Raw genomic sequence first — 26624 nt, forward strand, 5'->3', positions numbered from 1 at the left:
TTTTTCCAGAATCACTTACCTAGGTGGATGCTGCATCTGTCCCCCTGTCGGCTCTAAGACTGAGAGAACCGAGCGATCAAACACCACTGATCACTCTGTTCAAGAGCTGGTGACAGTCAGTGGCTTCTCTGCCCCCACCCCCTTTGCACTCACTGGAGCGCAGGGCTGTGGAGAGGGGGCAGGAGCTGCTGGCTTAGGCTCTCAGCAGCTCAGCCAGGTGCCGGTCCGGGGTTGTGGGCTGATCCCAACCGTATTGATGCAATCTCGCCCCAGCCTGAACCGGTCCTGACGTCAGCCGACTGTGGGCTTCAGCCCGCTGTCTGCTGCAAATGGGTCACAGGAGTGCAGAACAAACTGCACTCCTGTGATCCACAGAAGTACAACTAAACGAACTTTGGCTGTACTTTTCCTCTAAGAAGCAATTGCAAACTCCATGTGCAGGGGCAGGAATGGGGGGGGGTTGTGGGTGGGGGGGGGGGGGTCCGAGGTGTGTAAAGGTGCAGAAATCAAGGGGGAGGAGGGGAGTGCAGGTCCGAGGTGTGAAAGTGCAGGAATTGGGGGGATCTGACTTTAGTCAATTAATAATGCCTGTAATTTGACACTATCAGGTCGATTTACTAAAGGCAAAAGCAAGACTGTGCAAGTGAAGTTGCTCCAGAGCTTAGTAAATGAGGTACAGCTACACTTTACAAAGAATACCCAATCACATGCAAGGAAAATAAAAACAGCATTTTCTTCTTGCACATGATTGGATAATGGAAGTCAGCAGAGCTTCTGCTCATTTTACCAAGCTCCGGAGCAATTGCACTTTGCAAAGTACACAGTCAATTTGCTTTTAGTAAATCAACCCCTTAAATGTCAAAAAGTAAACAACCCATTGTCTAGACCAAACCTCTCTCAACCAGGGTTCCATAGAAGTTTAGGGTGCCTCCAGCAGTTGCTGGGCGTTCCCAGAGCAATGAGCAATTTCTGCCTCTTAGATAAGTAACCATTGATCTCTAGATATCTGTAGGAGGAGATTCTTCCCAATGACTACCAATGTAGATGTAGCACCCTGATGTTTAGGCAGAGTTGCTCTCAAATTTGCCAAGGGATAGTTGCCTTGGCCAATTGCTAGGTCAACTGACCTCCCCCTTATTCTGGAATTGCTGCACTTCTCTCTTCTGTCGCTAGGTTGGCCGGGTACCTGGGTGGCATTAAAGACAAGGGGAGTGCTTGGGTCCCTTGGCCTGCAGGGAGAGCCTATATAATTGGTTGCATTTAGGTGATCTGGGTTCTGTGCCACACGGACGTCTGTCGGGGTGGACGTGTGTCGCGTTGCCCCAGGCTGCTAGGCCAGAGACCTGAGGCCTATCCCAGGGGCATCTGGCTGCTAGGCTGTCTGAGGGCCTATCCAGAAGCAGGAGAGCAGCGTAGGGTTGGCATTGCGGCTTGCAGTCCAACCATTAGTGACATTTCTGCCGGCCAGAGAACCTGTCATGGTCAGAGGTAGAGGGGAAGCTCTGTCGCCACTAAGGGACCATCCACCTCGTTACTAGGGACCACTGTGAGTAGCTGAAGTACCAGAGCAGTATTCTCACCAATCAGGGACGGTGAAGAATTGGGAAATTTTAGCAGATGTCAAGCAGGGAGCCAAGCCAGTGGGAGGTAATGCTTGCAGAGTATTGTGTGCTAAGCCAGGGACCGAGCAGGCCAGTGGCGTGAAGCTTGAAGAGCGTCTTAGTGCCAAGCTAGGGACCCAGCAGGGACGCAGGGGTGACGCTTGAGGAAGATACTCAGTGTGAAGATTGCGAGGAGCTCAGGAGATCCAGTGGCAGTGGAGCAGCGGGTCTAAGTGATAGACTGGGAGCTCAGTTGAGTCAAGATCTAAAAAGGAGATTGTGGAGGAAGTGAAAGCGTTCATTACAACCTTGTTGTAAACTGTTCTACACATGCAGATGTGGTGTCCAGCTGGGTGCCTTTCCCGTCTACCTATAGAAGTCTCGGAGTCTGCTAATTAACATTGCAACTAATAAAGGGTGTCCTGGCCCCAAACCTCTCTCTCCACAGTTCTGTTCAAGAAAAAATAAATCTCTGCATTCAAGCAGTGTCTTGCGGCCATTAATCTACCTTGCACTACACCCACCATGTCATGTAACCCACTCTACACAGAAGGATGTCAGCTGTCCCTAACTATGGAGGTCACCATTAGGCCTGCAGAGGCCCGGGACTTGGCTACATAAGGAATATTCTTCCCAGTGACCATACCACTAATGACTTCTGAGCTGCAGATATGGTAATTGGCATAATTATTAGCGGGGGTTCCCTTAGACCAGAAAAGGTTAAGGGTACCTCCATCTTTATTTCAGAAGATTATCCATCTTGGAGAAACAGAAGGAAGTGGGAGGAGAAATCTCTCCAAAGTGAGGAAACTCTTAGAACATTGTCACCATAATAGATAAGTGGGGGTAATCTTTGCTTTAATTGACCTACACACATTTAAACAAATGGAAACTGTTTCCAGCCCTCACAGTCAAACTCCTAATCTAAAGTCGCTACTTTTTCCCTTCGGTTTTTGATGGAGCGTGGAAAGGTTAAAAATTCCATTCAGGGGTTTTTGATCCGTGTCCCATTGCAGATTTTTCTTCACTTCCTGTCCCAAACAATCATACAAGAAGTGAACTGAAATCTCTCCAAAATTAGTGCAATTCCCTCTTAGTTGCCACCAACTGAATAGGTTCCTCTCACCTCCCGTTCTAGGTGGCAACTAAATTGTTAAACTGTCCACCATGACAGAGGGTGAATCTCCCCAGTGGTGGCACAAGACACCAATAAAAGCCTGATAGAGCTTCCAACACTTCCACCATACTCCATCCAAAACAAAATGGTAAGCTTTGGATAAGTTTTGTAGACCAGGGATGAGGAATGATTCCCAAACATATGATTGGCCAATTCTAAATGCCATCTGGCAGCCGGTATCAGTGGCTTGGTGTCTTGGGGTCACCTGGTAGTGACAGCTGTCCAATGGGGGACATCTCGAGCTGCTTTGCTCTCGGCCAGGAACTTTTTCATCGGTGGCGATCATCTCGAAGGGTGCATTGGGCAGGCTCTGAGGATCTGGAGCCAGGTCCTTCTGTGTACCAGAGGATCCGACCGGATGTCTTGCGGGTAAACCAGCCGAAAAAATGCCCCCGGTGTGTTCGGGAAGAGCGAGGAGGGTGAGAAGCAGCAGGAGATGACCAGGGAGATGCATTGTTAGACCTACAGAAAGGAGCAGTGGAAGTCCAATCATTCCATATTGAAATAATAGAAATGGTAATCACACAAGCTCACCGTGCCCTCTACCATGTTACCAAACCAGAACTGTCCCAACATGTCCAAATATTAGGAGAACTCGGAGTTCCGCTTTAACCCTTTTGCTGCCAGAGGTTTTTTGCACACATTTAATAATCTAGGTCTGAAGACCCCCCAAACACTAATATTTTCTGAAAGCAGCAATCTTTAGAAATTGAGATCCATCTGGACAACATGAAGGGAATCAAAGATCCCTGGTAGGGTTTAGGCAGCGCCCATAAAAAAGCCCCACAGTAGTGTCCTCTGACAACCCCCCCCCCCCCCCCACAGTATGGTCCTGTAACCCCTCTCCACCCCACCCCCCCCAAAAGCAGTGTCCTTTGTCCCTCTTCACATCACCCTCCCACTGTGCTGTCCTCTGCCCCCCACCCCCCTCAGTAGTGTCCTGTACCCCCCCCATAGCAGTGTCCCGCTGCCCTCCTTTACATTCCCCTAACTCTGTGGTGTCCTGTGACCCCCCCCCCTCCACAAAGCAGTGCACTTTACCCCCTTCCCCCAAATCAGTGATCTCTGTCCCCCCCCCATCCCCCATAAGGCAGTGTCCTCTATCCCTTTATCATCACCCCCCCCAACTGTAGTTTCCTCTGTCCCCTTCACATCATCCTTGATTACGATCTACCTGTCGGCTCCCCATGGTCGACTGGTAGATAGCGATTGACAGCTTGCTGACCCCCCCCCGCCCTAGAGAATAAAACATTGGTTCCAAATTTTTAATTCACATATTTGCCCAGCAATTTTTCAAGCACAAAATTTTAACGTCAATGTTAGTGGACAAACGCATTATATTACCCATTTTTTTTTTTTTGGGGGGGGGGGGGTAAAATATAAAAGATGAGGTTGCAACAAGTAAATAGTTACCAAACATGTCAAGCTTTAAATTGATGAGGAACTTCAGTGCACCATATTTTCCATAAGATTTAAAAGCCCCTACAGGTCATTCGTTTTGAGCAGTGATTCTCAACCGGGGTGTCGCAGAAAAGAGAAAAAAAAAAAAAAGTCCCAACCCTGTATATTCGGATCTGAGAGCGATCCTGCTTTAACTCCTGTATACAGAGGAGGGAGAGAGCACAGCCCACCCCTCCTCCTCCTCCTTCCCGCTGCTATCTAAAGTCGGCACCCCACCCACATCCTACCAATCGATGACATCAGCTGCGAAGGACATGTTGGGCTGGCCAGCACAGCTTTCTGTGTTGCCGACTTTAAGACAGACAGCAGCGGGTAGGAGAAGAGAGCTGGAAGGAGGTGTGGGCTGTGCTCTCTCCCCTCTGCCTACAGGAGTGAACACAGGACCAGTCTCAGATCCAAATGTACTGAGGATGAATACTGTCCCCCATCTCCTCCCCACACTGCCCGGGTCCTGGCAGCAGTGGCGGTCGGTGCGCCATTTTTGGAGAGGGGGGGCAGCAAGACTGCCGAGCCTGTAACACCCCCCCATTGCTCGATCAGCACACCACTTACCCCATCTAGGTCACGGGCAGCGCTTCCTCCTCCTGGGCTTCATAGCGGCTTTCCCTGTGTCTTCTCCTCCTCAACCAATACAATTACATCTCAGGACCCGCTTCCTGATTGGTCGGGAGGAGACTCAAGACGACAATAGTGAATATTGATTCATTATTGTCACAACTGGGTGGGCTCAGAGTGCAGTGCTCCGCGCCCACCCCTTTTTTTTAAGCCAATTAGAGCCTCACATGCTTCTAAAAAAAAAAAAAAACAAAAAAAAAAACATTGGAATCCATGCGTCCGGCACCCTGCATGTAGATTAGGGGCTGGGCACATAGATTAGGGGAGGGGGGCGGCACTCCTGTGCCCCGTATGGATGGGCCACCACTGCCTGGCAGCAGAAATTGTTTTTCTTCAATGTAGAGGGGGGAGGGGGGCTGAAAAAAAAAAATTGGGGGAGGGAGTGGCAAGTGCTTGTGTGAAACCTTTTTCCCCTTTCACTAAAATTTGATTTATATCACATAGGGGAAAAAAAGTCCCCCATTTGATATATTTTTAAAGACGGGCTCTCTTTGTTGAGACATCAGGGGGTCTTTTTCAGACCTGCCCTCCATTGAAGCCAATGAAGTGCAGGTCATGCTCCAATAGCGTCTTCCGCCGCTCTTCCCGGGCCTCCCACCCCACCGGGAGAGCCGGAGCCACCAGCCGGCGCATCTGCCCGCTAGGCTGAGACCCCAACAAAACCGGATTCAGCTCCGATCGGGTCTCCGATGTAAAATCCCGGAAGCGACGTCACTTTCGGTCAACTCAGCTGCCAATGGCGCCGATTTAAAAAAAAAAAAAAAAAAAACACGACAGCATTCAGAATCTTTATGGATCCCTCCATAAAGAGGACCTGTCCCTGTCTATTACTGTCATAAGGATGTTTACATTCCGTGTGACAGCAATAAAAGTGATCAGAATTTTTTTTTTTTTTTTTTTTTAAGGGAGTGCAAGATAAAAAAATTTTATTTAAGCGTCACCGCGCAGCAAAGAAAACGCAATACGTAAGTCTTGCCCGCAAATGTAAACAGTGTAAATCACACATGTGAGGCATCGCCACGATCGTCAGAGCGAGAACAATTATTCCAGCAAAAAGACCATTAATAGACGTCACCATGCGCCAAAGAGAGCGATGGGTCCGCAGGGGAAGACGGGACGTGTAGCCTCTCCATTCACAGATCCCCGGTGAATGGATAATGCAGATGTGCAGCCACATTAAAAAAAATAAATAATAATCAATTATAAAATCGAATTATAATATATAAAATACAATTAAATAAAATATAAAAAAAAAAAAAATGAAATATAAAATAAAAGTATAAAAAAATGTAAAGTATAAAAAAATAAAATGGAATAAAAAATAAAATGAAATATAAAAAATAAAGTATAAAAAAATAAAATGAAATATAAAAAAATAAAATGAAATATAAAATAATAAAATTAAAAATATGACATTTCCAGGGAGGGGGTTGGCAGGTATCCTGCAGATCTCAGATCATCCCTTCAATGCACAGCCATGGAACCCTCCCACTAACACCTGCAGGAGTCTCACTCCTTCTGCTCCACTCTCCATAGCAAAACAACATCCATCAGGGAGTCCCATCCAGATACAAGAAGCTGCACTTCATTGCAGGTGATCCGTTATTAGCGGAGTGCTGTGTGACCACCGGGGTCCTCACCTGTTCTCCCTCCTACCTACTCACACACCACGCCCACTCCCCCCACTATATAATGTCGTATACGTGACGTCACCCCCCACAAGGACCAGTGGCATCCGGCGCTGTCAACGTGGCCCCGCCCTGATCTGTTACTACACGTGTGTCCTGGCCCCGCCCCTAGCCGGCTTCTCTTCAATACGTGTCCTTTAGCCCCGCCCCCTAGCCGGTCTTCTCCGTGTGGTTTTGGCCCCGCCCTCGTTCCCCACTTCCTTCTGCACGTGACCCCGGTCTCGCCCCTCCCCCCTTCTGGTCCCTGGTGGAGATGGCGGAGATGTCGGTTGAGGAGATCTGTGTGGGATGTATCGGGGCCGGGAAGATGGCGCGGGGGGTGCTGGGAGGACTGCTGATCACCGGTACGTACCCGCATAGCGCTCACGCCGTCAGGGTGCAGTACTGGACTCGTACACTAGGTGGCAGTGCTCAGTCACTGATTGTGCTAAAGTGTACCTGTCTTCTCTTCAACTAACACTCTGCTGGGGTTCTTCAGGTCTGGGCAAATGTTGTCTGTGTGACATGTATGGTGAGGAGGAACCCTCAGGATGACCCCCAAGTTATTTCTGGTGAGGAGCAACCCTCGGGATGACCCCCAAGTTAGATCTGGTGAGGAAGAACCCTCAGAGTGACCCTCAAGCTAGATCTGGTGGGGAGGAGCCCTGGGGGGGTGACCCTCAAGCTAGATCTGGTGAGGAGGAACCCTGAGGGTGACCCCAAGTTAGATCTGGTGAGGAGGAACCCTGAGGGTGACCCCAAGTTAGATCTGGTGAGGAGGAGCCCTCAGGATGACCCTAAAGCTAGATCTGGTGAGGAGGAACCATCAGTGTGACCCCAAGCTAGATCTGGTGAGGAGTAACCCTCGGGGGTGACCCTCAAGCTAGATCTGGTGGAGAGGAGCCCTCAGGATGACCCTCAAGCTAGATCTGGTGAGGAGGAACCCTCGGGGGTGACCCTCAAGCTAGACCTGGTGGAGAGGAACCCTCAGGATGACCCTCAAGCTAGATCTGGTGAGGAGGAACCCTCGGGGGTGACAATTAAGCTAGACCTGGTGGGGAGGAGCCCTCAGGATGACTCTCAAGCTCAATCTGTTGGTGACGCTCAAGCTGGATCTGGGGGGAGGAGCCCTCAGGATGACCCTTAAGGTAGATCTGGTAGGGAGGAACCCTTGGAAATTACCCTTACAATGGGAAGGAGTCCTCAGAAAGACCCTCATACTGTGTTTGGTGGGGAGGATCCCCTCATAATTACCCTAACGCTGGGTCAGGACAACCCTCACGGTGGGAAGGAGCCTTCAGGATGACCCTCATGCTGGATCTTCCAGGGAGCAACCTTCGGGGTGACCCTTAGGGTGGAAAGGATTCCTCGGAAAGGCCCTCACGTTGAGACTGGTAGAGAGGAACCCCTTGTGACTACCCTCATTCTGGGTCTGGTGGGAAGGAGCCCTCAGAACAACCTTCATGCTAGGTCTGGTGGGGAAGAGCTCTCAGGACAACCCTGACGTTGGATCTGGTGAGGAGGAGACCTTAGCATGACTCCCACACAGGATCTGCTGGGAAGGAGCCTTTCGAACAACCTTTACACTAGGTCATGCTAGGGAGGAGCCCTCAGGGTGACCCTCAAGCTAGATCTGGTGAGGAGGAACCCTCGGGGTGACCCTTACAATGGAAAGGAGTCCTCAGAAAGACCCTCATGTTGGGTCTGGTGGGAAGGATCCCTTTATAATTACCCTCTGGATCAGGACAATCCTCATGTTGGGTCTGGTGGGAAGGAGCTCTCAGAACAACCGTCATGCTAGGTCTGGTAAGGAGAAGCCTTCAGGATGACCCTCATGCTGGATCTTCCAACGAGTAACCCTCAGGGTGACTCTTATGAAGAGGAGTCCTCGGAAAGACCCTCATGTTAGGACTGGTGGGGAAGATCCCCTCATAGTTACCCTCATATTGGGTCAGGACAACCCTCATGTTAGGTCTGGTGTGAAAGGGGTCTCAGAACAACTTTCATGCTAGGTCTGGTGAAGAAGTGTCTTTGGGTTCACCTTATCCTAGGTCTGGTGGGGAGGAGCCTTCGGGATGACCCTCATGCTGGATCTTTCAGGGATTAACCCTTGGGGTGACCCTTACGATGGGAAAGAGTCCTCAGAAAGATGCTCACATTGGAATTAGTGGGGAGCATCCCCTCGTGACTACCCTCATTCTGGGTCTGGTGGGAAGGAGCCCTTGCATCAACCTTCATGCTAGGTCTGGTGGGGAAGAGCTCTCAGGACCACCCACACACTGGATCTGGTGAGAAGGAGCCCTTGGCATGACTCCCAAACTGGGTCTGCTGGGGAGGAGTCCTCAGGACAACCCTGACACTGGATCTGGTGGGAAGCAACCCTCAGGAATGTCTCACGGTGTATCTGTTGGGGAGGGACCCTCAGGGTGACCCTTACAATGGGAAGAAATACTCAGGAAGACCTCAGGATCCCCTCATGATTATCCTCAGGCTGGGTCAGGGCGACCCTCATGTTGGGTCTGGTGAGAAGGAGCTCCAAGAACAACCTTCGTGCTAGGTCTGGTGGGGAGAAATCTTCAGGTTGACCATGTGCTAGGTCTGGTGGGGAGAAGTCTTCTGGTTGATCCTCAAGCTGGATCTGGTGGGGAGAAGTCTTCTGGTTGATTCTCAAGCTGGATCTGGTGGGGAGGAGTCTTCTGTTTGACCGTATGCTAGGTCTAGTGGGGAGGAGTCTTTTGTTTGACAATATGCTAGGTCTGGTGGAGAGAAAGCTTCAGGCTGACCTTATGATTAGTCTGGTGGGGAGGAGTCTTCTGGTTGACCCTCAAGCTGGATTTGGTGGGAAGGAGTCCTCAGAATGACCCTAATGCTGGATCTGGTGGGGAGAATCCCTTGGAATGACTCTCACACTGGGTCTGTTGGGAGGGGTCTTCAGGAAAACCCTCATGCTGCATCTGGTGGGGAGGAACCCCCAGGGTGACACAGTCGGAAGGAGTTCTCCGGAAGACCCTCATGCTGGCTCTGGTAGGAAGGATTCCCTTAAGATTACCCTCACGCTAAGTCAGGACAATCCTTATTGGGTGTGGTGGGAAGGAGCTCTAAGAACAACCTTCACACTTGGTTTGGTGGGGAGGGGTCCCCAGGTTGACCCTTACGCTAGGTCTAGTTGGAAGGAGCCCTCAGAACGATCCTTGCGCTAGGTCTGGTGGAGAGGAGCCCTTGGCGACCCTCATGCTGAGTCTAATGGGCAGGAGACTTCAGGATGACCCTCACGCTGGGTCTGACCAGGAGGAGCCCTTAATATAACCCTTGTGCTGGTGCAGAGAAGTCGTAAGGTTGACCCTCACGTTAGGTCTGTTGGGGGGGGGGGGGGTCCTCAATGCAACCTTCACCCTGGGCCTAGTGGGAAGAAATAATCAGGACAATCCTCATCCTGGTGGGCAAAATCCCTGGGGACAACCCTCACATTGTGTGGCTGGAGCTACATTGTTACACAAAGAGGAGGTAATGGAGAAGTCTGTCAATAGGGACACCAGTCTGGGTGACTGCTATCCATGTTAGAATTTTCCTCACTTGGTGGAGAATTTGTAGTATTTCCTTACAAAAAAAAAATATCCAGTCCCTCTTCCTACCTCCTAACACGAGGAGCCCAACACCAGGATGTAGACAACTTGGGGAAACACCATGATAGGGGGGGTAGAATTACAGAACTTGTCCTTTATCTCACTTTTGGTTGGCTTACTGAACCTGCCTGGCTGGGTATGCTAAGACTTTGTAGCCCTACAACAGCTGGAAACAATCCAGGTAGGCAGTGTGCCCCCAATGACACCCATTGTCCCCTTTCCTGCCATAATTCACCCTCACTGCTTCTTTTCTAGGTAAGGTGCCTGCAAAGAATATCACAGTGAGCGCTCCGACTGATACCAACCTGCAGTATTTCCGGGTGAGTTGGAAAACATTAGGCGGCCGAAAGTATATTCTGGGTGGGAAATTTTTCTCTGGTACACTTTTGTGACCATATAACTTAAACACAGGAGATGTTAAAAGACATAGAGGGGCCACGTGCTTGCCGACATGCTTTGTACCCCACCCTGGGGGCCCTGAAATTCGGGGTGCTGTGATAGCCACATTTCTAGCCGCTCCTGTAGTTCAGCTTTGGGCAAAGCATTGCAGCCACCCTCAGCGGACCAAGGGTGCAACGCACAGGCTCCTGCTGAGTCTTCCTCCAGCCCCAGGTAGGTACAGACATATAGATCTTCGGTTTTGGAGCTGAAGGAAGTGATCAGTGGACTACGAATGTACTCTATTGCACTCCATTGAAAAAATAAAAAAAAAACCTCAGTCACAGTGGAAGATGGGACTTGTAGTCTTTAATTCACAGATCCATGTGAGCGGATGGCATAGCTATGCAAGCTGAGCCACACCGTAAAAAAATAAATACAGGATGCTGCAGGGAGAAGAACCCCTGCGATTCAGGTAAGTGGGGGGGCAGTTTGATGATGGGGAGATCGGGGAATGTTACCGTGTTTCATGTTACACCCTAAATGTGGTGTAACTTGAAATGTGGTCAGTAAGGTGAAATTAGCCTTAATCCGAAGCTATCCCCTGCAGTACTTCTTTTATACCACTAGATGTCCTCAGTCTTCCAGATTAAATGACGGTCGGTGTCATTCAGCCTTTTTCCTGTAAGCCCAGGTTGTCATGGCCACGCCCCCGCCCCGGGGATGTGTGTCATCCAACTACCCTGAGCTCACAGAAAAATGCTGCCAGGAGCAGCAGCAATAAAAATGATTTTAGCATAACTACTTAAAATGCGCACTCACTACAAATACCCATACACTGGGGGGGTCACGTGATCAGACCGGCAGTCATGAATACCTATAAATCAGTCATTGGGTATTTGTTAGGATTTGGCGCTTTGCAGCTGTGTGGCGTGCAGTGTGTGTGAACGCACGACGGAGGATGTATGTGCTGTACCAGTCCAGTGCCTTGTGACATTTGCCTCTCTCACTCTCAGGATCGCGGCTGCAGCGCCACTCATACCAACTCCGATGTGGTGTCCAAGTGTCGTGTGGTCTTCCTGGCCACCAAGCCGCACATTATTCCCACCGTCCTGCAGGAGGTGTCGTCCGCGTTCACACCGAATCATGTGATCATTTCCATGGCCGCCGGGGTGTCTCTGCAGACCCTGGAGAAGGTGAGATAGTAAATGGTGTTCAGGGGTTTGTATAGCAGTTTTGGGTGGAGTTTATACTGCTGCCAGTTTATTGAGGTCCGCACATAGACTGTCAAGGAGAAAGGGAAGCCGCTCACTATTTAAAAAGCTTTAACCCCTTCAATACCGGCCACTTTCACCCCCCTTCCTGCCCAGGCCAATTTTCAGCGCTGTCGCACTTTGACAATTGCGCGGTCATTCTACGCTGTACCCTTTAACCGCTTCAGCCCCGGAAGATTTTACCCCCTTCCTGACCAGAGGACTTTTTGCGATTCGGCACTGCGTCACTTCAACTGACAAGTGCGCGGTCATGCGACGTGGCACCCAAACAAAATTGACGTCCTTTTTTCCCCACAAATAGAGATTTCTTTTGGTGGTATTTTATCACCTCTGCAGGTTTTATTTTTTGCACTATAAACAAAAAAAAAAGCGACAATTTTGAAAAAAACGCAATATCTTTTACTTTTTGCTATAATAAATATCCCCCAAAAAATATAAAAAAAACATTTTTTTTCCTCAGTTTAGGCCGATATGTTTTCTTCTACATAATTTTGGTGAAAAAAATCGCAATAAGCGTATATTGATTGGTGTGCGCAAAAGTTATAGCGTCTACAAAATAGGGGATAGTTTTATGGTATTTTTATTATTAATTTTTTTTTTTTCTACTACGATCTGCGATTTTTATCGGGACTGCGACCTTATGGCGGACACGTCGGGCGATTTTGACACATTTTTGGGACCACTGGCATTTTTACAGCGATCAGTGCTATAAAAATGCATTGATTACTGTAAAAATGTCACTGGCAGTGAAGGGGTTAACAGTAGGGGGGGGCAATCAAGGGGTTAATGTGTTCCCTGGAAGGTGTTCTAACTGAAGGGGGGAGGGGACTGTGTAGGGGAAGAGATAGATCGCTGTTCATACTCTGTGTGAACAGACGATCTGTCACTTCTCCCCTCAGAGAACCGGAAACTGTGTTTACACACACAGATCCCGGCTCTCTGTGTGTCACTAGCGATCGCGGGAGCCTGGCGGCGATTGCGACCGCCAGGCACTCGCATCGGCTCCGCGGGCGAGCAGGGGGCGCACACTCCCCTAGTGTCCACAGGTTGAAGCGACGTTGTTTCGCCCAGCCGTGCCATTGTGCCGCAGTACAACTTTAGCGGCTCGTCGGCAAGTGGTTAAGAAGTGTTTATAATTTTTTTCAAACATTTAGGGCCCTTTCACACTGGGGCGGTTTGCAGGCGCTATTGCGCTAATAATAGTGCCTGCAAACCAACCCGAAACAGCCGCTGCGGTTTCTCCAGTGTGAAAGCCCCCCGAGGGCTCCCACACTGGAGCGGTGCGCTGGCAGGACGGGAAAAAAAAGTCCTGCTAGTAGCATCTTCGGAGCGGTGAAGGAGCAGAGTGTATACCGCTCCTTCATGGCTCCTGCCCATTGAAATCAGTGGGACGGCGCGGCTATACCGCCGGCAAAGCGCCTCTGCAGAGGCACTTTCCAGTGGTTTTTAACCCTTTCTCGGCTGCTAGCGGGGGGTAAAACCGCCCCGTTAGCGGGCGAATACCGACGGTAAAGCGCCGCTTTACTGCCGACGCCACCCCCGTCCCAGTGTGAAAGGGCCCTATGAGCTTTCTTTTGGTGGTATTTAATCACTGCTGTTTTTTGTTTGCTAAACAAAAAAAAAAAAAATGACTGGAAATTTTATTTGTTTCTTTTTATAAAATTTTGCAAATAAATAATCTTTCTTCATAAATTTAGGCCAAAATGTATTCTGCCACATTTCATTGGTGAAAATAACCCAAACCTGTGTACATTATTTAGTCTGTAGGAAAGTTATAGAGTCTACAAACTATGGGATGTATATCTGAAAATGTGTCAATACTGATGAACTCATTTCTTGAGGCCTTAAAATGCCAGGACAGTACAAATACCCCCCCCCCCCCCCCATGAACCCTTTTTGGAAAGTAGACCATCCAAGGTATTTAGTAAGAGGCAAGGTGAGTTTTTTTTTATTTTTAAGTTGTAATTTTTGGTCACAATGAAGAATTTGGAAAAATGAAGAAATCAAAAAAAAAAAGTTCACAAACTTTTTGTACATACCGTCACCAGTGCAGTACAGTGTTATCATATAACGGGTGTGGTGGTGATCAGGGACACTGACTGGTGTGTGTAAAAAAAAAAAAAAAAAAATAGGGAGTCGGGAGGAAGTAGAGAGGAGACATTGTTGGAACTGGCAGCAGAGGAGCTTACTACGGAGGAGCGTGGCGGTGATGAGATATTAAGTACCCATTTGAACTGAAATCAATGGGCAGCAGCGCCAGCAAAGTGCCGCTGCAGCGGTGCATTTTGCGGGCGGGTTTAACCCTTTTTTGGCCGCTAGCGGGAGTTAAAACCGCCCCGCTAGCAGCCGAACAGCGCCACTAAAACGACGGTAAAGCGGCGCTAAAAATAGCGCCACTTTACCGCCGACGCCTGGGCGCCAGCAGTGTGAAAGCACTCTAAACAGTGACAGTAGAAGTGCGACTAGACCTGTAGGGGTCTTACCCTGAGGTGAGAGGCTGGGGGGGGCGCACTATGATCACGATTGGTGGAAGTTCCTCACTTTGAAAGAATTTTTGAATATTGCTTATTATTATTATTATTGCTGATTATTGCAGATAAGTGCAACATAATGGGCTAGTATGCGGTGCATACTAGCCCATTATGCTTTTACTTTACACGGAAAATAAGAGGAAGTAAAACCCATCAGGGTTTACGTCCTCTTTTTAACCGAATTCTGGGTCCCGCCGACATGATTACATTGCGTTTCTGTCTTGGAAGCGGTGAACGGGAATATTACACAGTGGAAAGTAGAGTAAGGTGATTGGAGCTTTGTGTATGATTGTGTTTTTTTTTTTTTTTTTCCCTGCAGCTCTCTCCCCCCGGGACCAAGTTCCTCCGTATGAGTCCTAACCTGCCGTGTCTGGTCCAGGAGGGGGCCGTGGTCTTCGCCCGCGGTTCCTGCGCGGGGCAGGGGGAGGCGGACATGCTGAAGAACCTTCTGTCTGACTGTGGGCTGTGTGAGGAGACTCCGGAGACCTACATCGATATCCACACCGGGCTCAGCGGCAGCGGGGTGGCCTATGTGAGTACACGGAAGGTTGTGTGAGATGGGCCAGCTTTTATACAGGGCCTTCTTTATCTCCTTTTAGGACCCGGGGGCTGTGTGCCATCATGTGCTATTGTAACACAAAGTACTCTCGCGCTACAATAAAGCTAGTAATAACGCCACAAGTGTGCACCAAACTTTATAGACAAGTGTGCACGCCTGGAGCCCCGAAAAGCCATGACACCCAATGATGCAAATCCCAAATTCAGCAGAGAAATCGGGTAAGTGGGCATCACACCGAGAGAAGCAATAGTGATCTGTGAGTGGCGGGGGGGGGGGGGGGAGGGGCAGGGACTTCTCAGATTTGCATACCTCCCAACTTTTTGAGATGGGAATGAGGGACACCTATCAGCAAAAGTATGCAGGCATAGGACACACCCCTGGCCACGCCCCCTTAAAGGAGAATTGTACCAAAAAAAAAAAAAAACAAGATTGGTTTAACCCACAAGTGCTTTTTTTTTACCACTACTATTCCTATTGGCTTTTGGAATTTACAAATGCAGCAATTTAGAAATCGGATGAAAGGTTTAGTGCTGAAAACACTTGTTGAACTATATAGATCAGACCAAAATGAGGGAAAAATGAGGAGGAATGAGGGACATTGCTCCAAATCAGGGACAGTCCCTCGTAATCAGGGACAGTTGGGAGCTATGGATTTGCATAGTAGAATGTTCCAGGTTTTGGGACGATTGACACCGATCTCACCTGTAGCTGGCAGTGGCTCTTACCCCAAAATAAAGAATTTGCTGCCTTAATAATAATGGCGCCGATCTCCCGTATTTTGGCGTTCTCACGGTTCTCGTTTTCTGTGCCCAGGTTTACCTGTTTGCGGAAGCTCTGGCGGATGGCGCTGTGAAGATGGGGATGCCCAGTGCCTTGTCCAGCCGCATTGCAGCCCAGACCCTGCTGGTGAGTATTCATAGGAGAGGAAATAAATTGTATGATTCAGGGTCTAATTAACCACTTGCCACCCATATAAATTACTTATACGGCGGCAAGGTGGCACTACCTAACTTTTTCAACTTTTTGGCCTAAAAGCAAAACGCTATGTGTGGTGGAAAACTAACACTGCACATCACCCTGAACACACCATCCCCACTGTGAAGCATGGTGGTGGCAGCATCATGTGGTGGGGATGCTTTTGTTTAGCAGGGACAGGGAAGCTGGTCAGAGTTGATGGGAAGATGGATGGAGCCAAATACAGGACAATCTTAGAAGAAAACCTGTTAGAGTCTGCAAAAGACTTGAGACTGGGGCGGAGGTTCACCTTCCAGCAGGACAACGACCCGAAACATACAGCCAGAGCTACAATGGAATGGTTTAGATCAAAGCATATCCATGTGTTAGAATGGCCCAGTCACAGTCCAGACCTAAATCCAATTGAGAATCTGTGGCAAGACTTGAAAATTGCTGTTCACAGACGATCTCCATCCAATCTGACAGAGCTTGAGATATTCTGCAAAGAAGAATGGGCAGAAATGTCCCTCTCTAGATGTGCAAAGCTGGTAGAGACATCCCCAAAAAGACTTGCAGCTGTAATTGCAGTGAAAGGCGGTTCTTCAGAATATTGACTCCGGGGGGCGCCATACAAATGTACTGCACACTTTTCACATATTTATTTGTAAAAAGATGTTGAAAACCATTTATCATTTTCCTTCCACTTCACAATTATGAGCCACTTTGTGTTGGTCTATCACAAAAAAACCCAATAAAATACATTTACATTTTTGGTTGTAACATGACAACATGTGGAAAATGTCAAGGGGTATGAATACTTTTTCAAGGCCCTGTAAGCCTTCCCCCAATGTATGCATTGCAATACACACTCACTGAGCAGTTTATAGGACTCTACACTAACACTGGTTTGGCCTCCCTCACTTTTTCATGGACTGGATTTCCTGTTCCAATAACAAGCCTTTGACATTTTGCGTCACACAATTTCTGCATATTTTTGTCAGTTGCACATCCATGGTCCCGTTCCACCACATCCCAGATGTGTTCTGTTGGATTCAGATCCAGTGGCCTACCATCTATGTCAGGAATCTTCAAACTACGGCTCTCCAGCTGTTACAGAACTACACACCCCATGAGGCATTGTAAAACTCTGACATTCACAGACATGACTAGGCATGATGGGAATTGTAGTTCCTGAACAACTGGAGGGCCATAGTTTGAAGACCCCTGATCTACGTGCTTCAGTAAACATTCAGACATTGTTCCAGCCTTCAAATGTCCAGGGCACCTGAAGACCCCCCGATGTACCGTATATGTCCATATCAAATCCCACAACGTTAGAGTGGAAGCCGCTTTGCTGCTCTGTTTTCGATCTTCACCTCTTGCTCACCTCCTGGTAAGAGTTCCATCCACTTCCTGTCATGGTGACACCTTGGGAGGAAGTGAGGAGGAAACTTCCCAATGAGGACACAGATAGGAGTTGAAAGCTCTGGACACTTAAAACGGTATTCAGCACTGCCATACCCAGACCGTCTTTTGTGTCAAAATTGTGTTCCTTTCATTGGGAAAACTCCAGTAAGCCCCCAAGACTTTTTTTTTTTTCAAGTGTGTATGGTCACTGCAAGGCCGTCCTATATGTTATTAGTTATCAATCCTTTGTGGTGTTTTTTTCTTGTATTACATTGACCTCTGATTCGATTGCTGTAGATCGGGGTCTCCAAACTTTCTAAACAAAGGGCCAGTTTACTGTCCATCAGACATTGGGAGGAATAGTGCCCCATCATTGGTGCTAATGGGAGAAATAGAGCCCCATCATTGGTGTCAGTGGGAGGAATAATCCCCCATCATTGGTGTCAGTGGGAGGAATAGTCCCCCATCATTGGTGTCAGTGGGAGGAATAGTGCCCCATCATTGGTGTCAGTGGGAGGAATAGTCCCCCATCATTGGTGTCACTGGGAGGAATAGTGGCCCATCATTGGTGTCAGTGGGAAGAATAGTCCCCCATCATTGGTGTCAGTGAGAGGAATAGTGCCCCATCATTGGTGTCACTGGGAGGAATAGTGCCCCATCATTGGTGTCACTGGGAGGAATAGTGCCCCATTATTGATGTCAGTGAGAGGAATAGTGCCCCATTATTGATGTCACTGGGAGGAATAGTGCCCCATCATTGGTGTCACTGGGAGGAATAGTGCCCCATTATTGATGTCAGTGAGAGGAATAGTTACCTGTTGTTATCAATAACAGGAATTATGCCCCATGGTTGGTGTCAGTGTCTTACATCAGTGGGAGGAAAAGTGCCCCAAGGGCCAGGTAAAGAGCAAGCAAAGGGCCACATTCAGCCCTCGGGCCGCAGTTTGGATATCACTGCTCTAGATCAGCCATTGCCAACCAGGGGTCCGGTCAACATGAACATTTTGGTGGTCCCCAATCCCCAGGGGTTCTGCCACAAATCAATATTATGTCAGATGCACACCACCCAATGTTGTTTCCAGTGTTGTTCTCAATGTGTGCTGACAGTCAAGAGAGCCGGGCATTGTGTGTAGAAGACTCAAGAATCGGATGCGTTTTTAACTGCATCCGATTCGCATAGCGGAAATCGGCCCGGCTTTCAATGGAGCCGGTTCACACATGTTCGGGGCGACCGCGGTCCATTTCCCGAAAAGGGTCCTGTGCGATTTTGGGTCCAGTTTAGGTGTGCATTCAAGTAAAACCTGAATCGCACCTGAACCGGTGAACAAAACCAATCCGTATTGCAAACCGCAGCCAGATGTGTGAACCCAGCCTAAGGCACCAGTGTGGTGCGAGGGGAGGGGGGGGGTCAGAGAGCTGAAGCATTAGGTGTATAAAGCAGCAGTTTGGTGCAGAGTGCATGGGGGGCAGAGAGCCAGAGCATTGTGTGTATAAGGCAGCAGTGTGGTGCAAGGGGGGAGACAGGGAGTGTTGCGGGTCAGAGAGCCGGAGCATTGTGTGTATAAGATGGGGGGGGGGGGGCAAAGAGCCGGAGCATTGTCTTTAAGGCAGCAGTGTGGTGCGAAAGGAGGGGGGGGTCAGAGAGCCAGACCATTGTGTGTATAAGGCAGCAGTGTTGTCCGAGGGGGGGGGGGGGGGCAGAGAGCCAGAGCATTGTGTGTATAAGGCAGCAGTGTGATCCGAGGGGGGGGGCAGACAGCCAGAGCATTGTGTGTATAAGGCAGCAGTGTGATCCGAGGGGGGGGGGGGCAGAGAGCCAGAGCATTGTGTGTATAAGGCAGTGTTGTGGTGGGGGGGCAAAGAGGTGGAGCATTGTGTGTGTATATAAGGCAGCAGTGTGGTGTAGGGGGGGTCAGAGAGCCGGAGCATTGTGTGTATAAGGCAGCAGTGTAATCCGAGGGGGAGGGGGTCAGAGAGCCGGAGCATTGTGTGTATAAGGCAGCAGTGTGATCCGAGGGGGAGGGGGTCAGAGAGCCGGAGCATTGTGTGTATAAGGCAGCAGTGTGATCCGAGGGTAGGGGGGGCAGAGAGCCGGAGTATTGTGTACAAGGAATGTAAAATTCATGTTGGTGGTCCACGGGATTTTCAGAATTTTGAGTTCAGTGGTCCGTGAGGTTGGAAAGGTTGGCCACCACTGTTGTAGATAACTCACCTTGCCTCTTTTATTTCAGGGGGCAGCAAAGATGATTCTACAAAGTGGAGAGCACCCCGCAAAGCTGCGCTCTGATGTCTGCACCCCCGGAGGCACCACCATACACGGACTCCATGAACTGGAGAAGGGGGCCCTGAGGGCCACAGTAATGAATGCCGTGGAAGCTGCAACAAATCGAGCCAGAGAACTGGACAAGCGCTAACAGCTCTACACATTTACATTCATTGAGAGTATTCAACAAGAGAGATCATTCCAATTCATCATCGGCTTCCCCACTGTGATGGGTTGTAATGTATTACACTACCTGTAGAGCAAGAACAGCAATGTGTACCTCGGGGGAGGAGCTGCCACGCCCATATCGGAGCTGAGCAATCCCAGGAGGACCCAATTAGAACTTTTCTGATTCTAAAAACAGAAACCTACATTGCAGCACCTCGCTGTCCCCCTGTGTGGTTCTACTCTAATCTATGGGAGTTCTATCAGTGGAACACAAATAGCGATGACTAAATTACAAGCAAGTTTACCTAAAGGGTTACCCTGCTCTTAAAGGCGTGGCAACAAATGCAAAATCCAGACGGTTTTCCCAACATTCCCCAGTGCGTACTGTGTCTTTGTTATCTGCAGTTCTGTGTTCTGTTCTAGAAAAATGTTACAAAATAAAATCTGTATATTGAAATGTGTCCTCGTTATTCTTATTGGGGATATTTATATAAAAAAAAATAGGCGAAACTTTAAAATTTTTCTTTCATTTTATTGTTATTTATTTTGACTGGCTACCTGTTTGTCTACACAAAATAGAGCTTTTTTTTGGTGGTATTTAATCACCAGCTCTTTTCATTGCTGGAAGCTATAGTACAGCTTCTGTGAATGGAGGAGGGGTAGGGAAAGGGGCGGGTATTGTCAGCACTCCATATGAGTGAATAGAACAGGTCCAGCGGCTGTATTTATTCCCACAGCACCAGGGTATGGGAAGGGGGGGGGGGGGGGGGGGGGGGAGGGAAATTCAACTATGACAGATGGCATCCGTACAAGGGACACCTCTGTTAAATGTAAGTACTGTCCCTTGTGCTGATTTTTTATTTTATTTATTAGAAAAAGTTTTACCTAAACTTGGGCTTTAATATTAATTTCTACGTGGCTGTTGGTGGTCCTGTTCAAAACTTGGGGCTTGAGCACAAATAAATGGACACCAGGAATGTGGTCACAGCAATAATTGGGGTGTTTTTTTAATGGAAATAAATTATATTAATAGTGATTCACATCATCATGGCTGTTGGTGCTCCTGTTCAAATTAAAACCTAAGTGTAGCTAAAATAAATAATCAGCACAAGGGATGTTGCTTATCCTCAGTAGGATGTGACCCTTGTGCTGCTGTGTCCTCCTTTAGATTCAATCTTCCTCCTCCGATGAAGTGACAATAATTGGTATTCCTTCCACCTCTCCCTTCTACGTGACTTCACCAATCCAATCCACTTGCTGTAGGTTCTCCCCTCTACACTCCGGGGGTCCATGATCCCTCCGCTAAGCCTTTGATTTAATGTGGTGGTGAATGATTCAACGCTCACAGGAGTCTCACTTATGTTGTGGAAACCTACAAGCAACTGGATTGGATTGGGGAAGTCACATACAGTGCCTTGCAAAAGTATTCACCCCCCCCCTTGGCATTTTTCGTGTTTTGTTGCCTCACAACCTGGAATTAACATGGATTGTTTGAAGATTTGCATCATTTAATTTACAGAACATGCCCACAACTTTGAAGATGTTTAGGGTCAGCCATCTTATTCTGCTGAAAAGTGTGACGCAGTTACTTTATTCTACAAAGTACTCATTTATCCTATGGGCATCCCATGTCTCTTTTCCCCAACCAAGTTCAATCCCCTAATAAAAGCAACAAAAACAAGCAAGGAGACTATTCATTGACTGAGAAGTGTGTCTAATGGATGTCTGTCAGTGGGGTAAAATGTGTGGATGCTGTAACCCATAGCAACCTCACGGGGTCACCGCTACATAAGCGTAAAGTTTTGAGTTTGTGTATTCACACACTAACGCGGGAATTGTGGTTTCATTTTCTATTAGAGCGTATGATTCTCTCTCTTCCTGGTCTGTCCCTCTCAGGTTTTGTTTACAATTGTTGTTGGGGACCAGTAAAAACACATGGTTGAGCCCCATTTTAACATACAACTGCTCCCCCTTACACTAGGTTCACACCTATGCGTTTGCTGCGGCTCACATTGGCACAGGCACAGCAGCCCATTCGTTTGCTGTACCTGCAGGAAACGCAGGAAAAAGATCCCTGCACCTTTTCAAAAATGCAATTGCAGGGAAATGGCATGGTGCTTTTGCACTATGCCATTTTCTGCACCCAAAAACGCACCACATGTTCAGATGCGTGGGGGCGCCATTAGGAATGAATGGCAGCCAACTGATTTTAGGTGGCGATTTTAATGTTCCTTTGATTCCATCTGTAGACACCTCCTCAGGTGATTTCTCTTTCCCCTCCTGGCTCCAGAAACCGAGTAGCACAAGCCTTACACAAGGCGCAACTTATAGATGTGTGGCGTTTGCAGCATTCAGAGGAAAGAGATTAAACTTTTTTCTCTTCCCCTCATAAAATATACACTCGTATAGACTTCTTTCTGATCCCCCATTGTCAACCACAAGCCATAAAAGATACTTCTATAGGTAACATGACGTGGTCAGACCATTCCCCTATAGTTTTGACTTACAGTCAGGTCCATAAATATTGGGACATCGACACAATTCTAGTCTTTTTGGCTCTATACACCACCAAAATGGATTTGAAATGAATCAAACAAGATGTGCTTTAACTGCAGACTTTCAGCTTTAATTTGGTATTTACATCCAAATCAGGTGAACGGTGTAGGAATTACAACAGTTTGTATATGTGCCTTCCACTTTTTAAGGGACCAAAAGTAATGGGACAATTGGCTGCTCAGCTGTTCCATGGCCAGGTGTGTGTTATTCCCTCATTATCCCATTTACAAGGAGCAGATAAAAGGTCCAGAGTTCATTTCAAGTGTGCTATTTGCATTTGGAATCTGTTGCTGTCAGCTCTCAATATGAGATCCAAAGAGCTGTGACTATCAGTGAAGGGACCAAAAGTAATGAGACAGATTAACAATCATCCATCAAACTTTCACTTTTTAATACTTGGTTGCAAATCCTTTGCAGTCAATTACAGCCTGAAGTCTGGAACGCATAGACATCACCAGACGTTGGGTTTCATCCCTGGTGATGCTCTGCCAGGCCTCTACTGCAACTGTCTTCAGTTCCTGCTTGTTCTTGGGGCATTTTCCCTTCAGTTTTGTCTTCAGCAAGTGAAATGCATGCTCAATCGGATTCAGGTCAGGTGATTGACTTGGCCATTGCATAACATTCCACTTCTTTCCCTTAAAAAACTCTTTGGTTGCTTTCGCAGTATGCTTCGGGTCATTGTCCATCTGCACTGTGAAGCGCCGTCCAATGAGTTCTGAAGCATTTTGCTGAATATGAGCAGATAATATTGCCCGAAACACTTCAGAATTCATCCTGCTGCTTTTGTCAGCAGTGATATCATCAAGAGAACCAGTTCCATTGGCAGTCATACATGCCCACGCCATGACACTACCACCACCATGCTTCACTGATAAGGTGGTATGCTTTGGATCATGAGCAGTTCCTTTCCTTCTCCATACTCTTCTCTTCCCATCACTCTGCTACAAGTTGATCTTGGTCTCATCTGTCCATAGGATGTTGTTCCAGAACTGTGAAGGCTTTTTTAGATGTTGTTTGGCAAACTCTAATCTGGCCTTCCTGTTTTTGAGGCTCACCAATGGTTTACATCTTGTGGTGAACCCTCTGTATTCACTCTGGTGAAGTCTTCTCTTGACTGTTGACTTTGACACACATACACCTACCTCCTGGAGAGTGTTCTTGATCAGGCCAACTGTTGTGAAGGGTGTTTTCTTCACCAGGGAAAGAATTCTTCGGTCATCCACCACAGTTGTTTTCCGTGGTCTTCTGGGTCTTTTGGTGTTGCTGAGCTCACCAGTGTGTTCTTTCTTTTTAAGGATGTGCCAAACAGTTGATTTGGCCACACCTAATGTTTTTGCTATCTCTCTGATGGGTTTGTTTTGTTTTTTCAGCCTAATGATGGCTTGCTTCGCTGATAGTGACAGCTCTTTGGATCTCATATTGAGAGTTGACAGCAACAGATTCCAAATGCAAATAGCACACTTGAAATTAACTCTGGACCTTTTATCTGCTCCTTGTAAATGGGATAATGAGGGAATAACACACACCTGGCCATGGAACAGCTGAGCAGCCAATTGTCCCATTACTTTTGGTCCCTTAAAAAGTGGGAGGCACATATACAAACAGTTGTAATTCCTACACCGTTCACCTGATTTGGATGTAAAAACCCTCAAATGAAAGATGAAAGTCTGCAGTTAAAGCACATCTTGTTCATTTCATTTCAAATCCATTGTGGTGGTGTATAGAGCCAAAAAGATTAGAATTGTGTCGATGTCCCAATATTTATGGAGCTGACTGTATGTGCTCTCGGAAGTGTGCTCCTCCGGGACCCGAATCTGGAGACTAAATAAGCGTCTTCTCCAGACTCCAGAGGTGACCAGGGAATTGCAGTTTTATTTCCAAATGAATGACCAACCAGACTGTGATCCAGGCATTCTTTGTAATCAGAGGAGTACTCATCAAGCATGGGGCACGCATTAAAAAAAAAAAAAAGCAACAGACAGACCTGCTGAGAAATAAAGCCAAGGCAGAATTATAGAGATGCCGCAAGATATGTTTTGAATCGGGAGATACTGTAAGTGTGGCAAAGTATTAGCTAAGACAGTGAGAGACCAAAAATTGGCTTCATATATACCTCAACTTGTATCCCCGTCTGATAAAAAAGTGACATTACTTAAACAAATCTCAGGCGAGTTTAGGGACGTCTACTCTTCTTTATATAATCTGCCAGATCAATCCCCTTTGGAGGACCAACTTGCTGACTATATCATCTCATCCAAAGTCCCTCAACTACCTTCTGACATAGGAGACGAGCTAGAGAGCCACATAACTCTAGAGGAGGTCCAACAGGCAATTGGCTCATCCAAACCAGGAAAAGCCCCTGGCCTGGATGGCTTCACCCTACAATATTATAGACTCCTTCTCCCAACATTGGGCCTCCACATAGTAAAACTGTTCAATGCGCTTGGGTCAGACACCTCCTTCCCTCGTGACACCTTCAAAGCTCACATTTCCCTCATCCCTAAGGAAGGAAAATATCCCACGTCATGCAGCAGCTACAGACCCATCTCATTGCTGAATATTGACTTGAAACTTTTCACCAAAATTCTGGCACACATGGGATTGCACTCTGCACCTCCCCCCCCCCCCCCCATCTCCAAATACACTCACCAAATAATGGACACAACACTCAAATATTGGCATAAATTGGCCGCGGCACCTTTATTGGTTTACAAATAAATTCATCACTTTTAATAACCATATCACAATTCTAACTCAAATCAAATTATAATTCTCAAAATTGCTTAGCCTTGATGACTCAAGCAAATTATATTTCCTCAACTTCATAATAACCAGTCCCCCTTATATGTAAGGTGACATACCACATAAAGTGCACACGACGGGTGGGGGGTGGGGGTGGGAATCTCTTCTTTACCAGACCTTCAGCCTCTCAGCAAAACTCCTGGGACAGTGGGCCCTTTATATAATGAGCCCCACTGCTTCCAGAGAGTTCCATCCACTCTCATTGGCCCATTCCTACCTGCCCCAGGTGAGCAGAAAGGGACAAACGTCCCTTGATTACCTGAATAATCTGACCACCCTAATCAGCTAACACCTGGGGGGAGGCAGAGGCAACCCCATGCAGGTGCGTCCAAATAATTGTGCCCTCCTATTACATTAGTCCACTTGGATCAGGTTGGAATCAATCCAACTAGGGAAGCCCGGGACAATACAGTAAAAGTATTGAACTTAATACACACGGCTAAAGTGACCCATACCCCCAGTGTCTTTCTAGGGACCGATGCGTAAAAGGCATTCAATCGGGTGAACTGGCGCTTTATGTTTGCAGTATTGCGTCACATTGGTCTAGACGATAAGATGATACACTGGATTGCTAGTATTTACTCTACCCCGTTGGCTCAGGTGAAAGCTAATGGGGTCCTCTCCGATCCTTTCCCTATATCCAATGGGACCAGGCAGGGGTGCCCCCTGTCCCCTCTCCTTTTTGCGCTCTCTCTAGAACCTTTCTTGTGTAAAATCCATTTAAACCCAGATATCATGGGACTGACTGTGGGGAACTCACAACATAAAATATTGGCATATGTCGACGATATGCCCTTTTCCATCACAAACCCAGTGGTGTCCCTCCCTAACCTCCGTCATGAATTTAAAGTATACGGTCACATCCCCAATTTGAAAAATAATTTTGATAAGTCGGAAACCATGGGGGTTGAGATACCCCCATCCCTTCTTCGGACCCTGAAGTTGTACTTTGGGTTTCGATGGACGGACACGGCCCTGAAGTACCTGGGGACGTTTGTAACTGCTGACTTGTCCCACACGTTTCCTTTAAACTTCACCCCCTTACTGGCCAAAACACGCTCCCTACTAGAGGCATGGCATCAAGGTTTGCACTCGTGGTTTGGTAGGTGTAACCTCCTTAAGATGTGCATTCTACCAAAGTACCTCTATCTCTTTCAAGCCCTACCGATCGTCATACCCCCACTTTTCTTTAAACGAGTCCATTCCCTTTTTCTCAAGTTCATCTGGGCACATAAACGTCCTTGTATTCCCCAATGCCAATTATTGCTTCCTAAATCATACGGGGGCCTTGCAGTGCCTGACGTGATGAAATACTACCAGGCTACTCTCCTCGGTAGATTGATTGATTGGCACCGTCACTCTACAAACAAACTATGGGCGCAAATCGAGCAAGCTCAAACAGATATTTCACTACGGTGAGCCCCTTGGTGCTATTGTGACCTACCACGTACATTAAAACTACACCCCCTGATCGGACCCACACTGCGAACTTGCTCTCAACTTTTCTCACAAGCCTCTTTGTCTACGCGTGACTCTCCCCTATTTCCAGTACTAGGGAACCCCCAATTCCAGCCAAGCTCCCATGATT

At 47.8% G+C, this 26624-nt stretch overlaps 1 protein-coding gene and 1 pseudogene across 1 annotated transcript; one reads left to right on the plus strand and one right to left on the minus strand.

Annotated features, from left to right (window-relative positions):
• LOC141145755 (protein brambleberry-like) overlaps positions 1-3232 on the minus strand; it is a 35986-nt pseudogene extending 32754 nt beyond the window's left edge.
• Positions 3233-6727: 3495 nt separating this feature from the next.
• Positions 6728-20135, plus strand: PYCR3 (pyrroline-5-carboxylate reductase 3). The gene is made up of 6 exons (XM_073629481.1): positions 6728-6886; positions 10400-10464; positions 11539-11718; positions 14647-14859; positions 15700-15792; positions 19479-20135. The coding sequence occupies exons 1-6, from the start codon at positions 6796-6798 to the stop codon at positions 19659-19661; spliced, it is 825 nt and encodes a 274-aa protein (XP_073485582.1). The 5' UTR covers positions 6728-6795; the 3' UTR covers positions 19662-20135.
• Positions 20136-26624: the final 6489 nt, after the last annotated feature.

This window comes from Aquarana catesbeiana, linkage group LG05 (genome assembly GCF_042186555.1).
Source record: "Aquarana catesbeiana isolate 2022-GZ linkage group LG05, ASM4218655v1, whole genome shotgun sequence".
NCBI classification, from domain to species: domain Eukaryota; kingdom Metazoa; phylum Chordata; class Amphibia; order Anura; family Ranidae; genus Aquarana; species Aquarana catesbeiana.

What these genes read in the sequence shown, in the direction of transcription:
- PYCR3 (XM_073629481.1), top strand. Translation starts at nt 6,796, where the DNA reads ATGGCGGAGATGTCGGTTGAGGAGATCTGTGTGGGATGTATCGGGGCC. An exon ending in CCAACCTGCAGTATTTCCGG is followed by an intron (nt 10,465 to 11,538) that starts GTGAGTTGGAAA and finishes TCTCACTCTCAG; the next exon opens with GATCGCGGCTGCAGCGCCAC. An exon ending in GCGGCAGCGGGGTGGCCTAT is followed by an intron (nt 14,860 to 15,699) that starts GTGAGTACACGG and finishes TTCTGTGCCCAG; the next exon opens with GTTTACCTGTTTGCGGAAGC.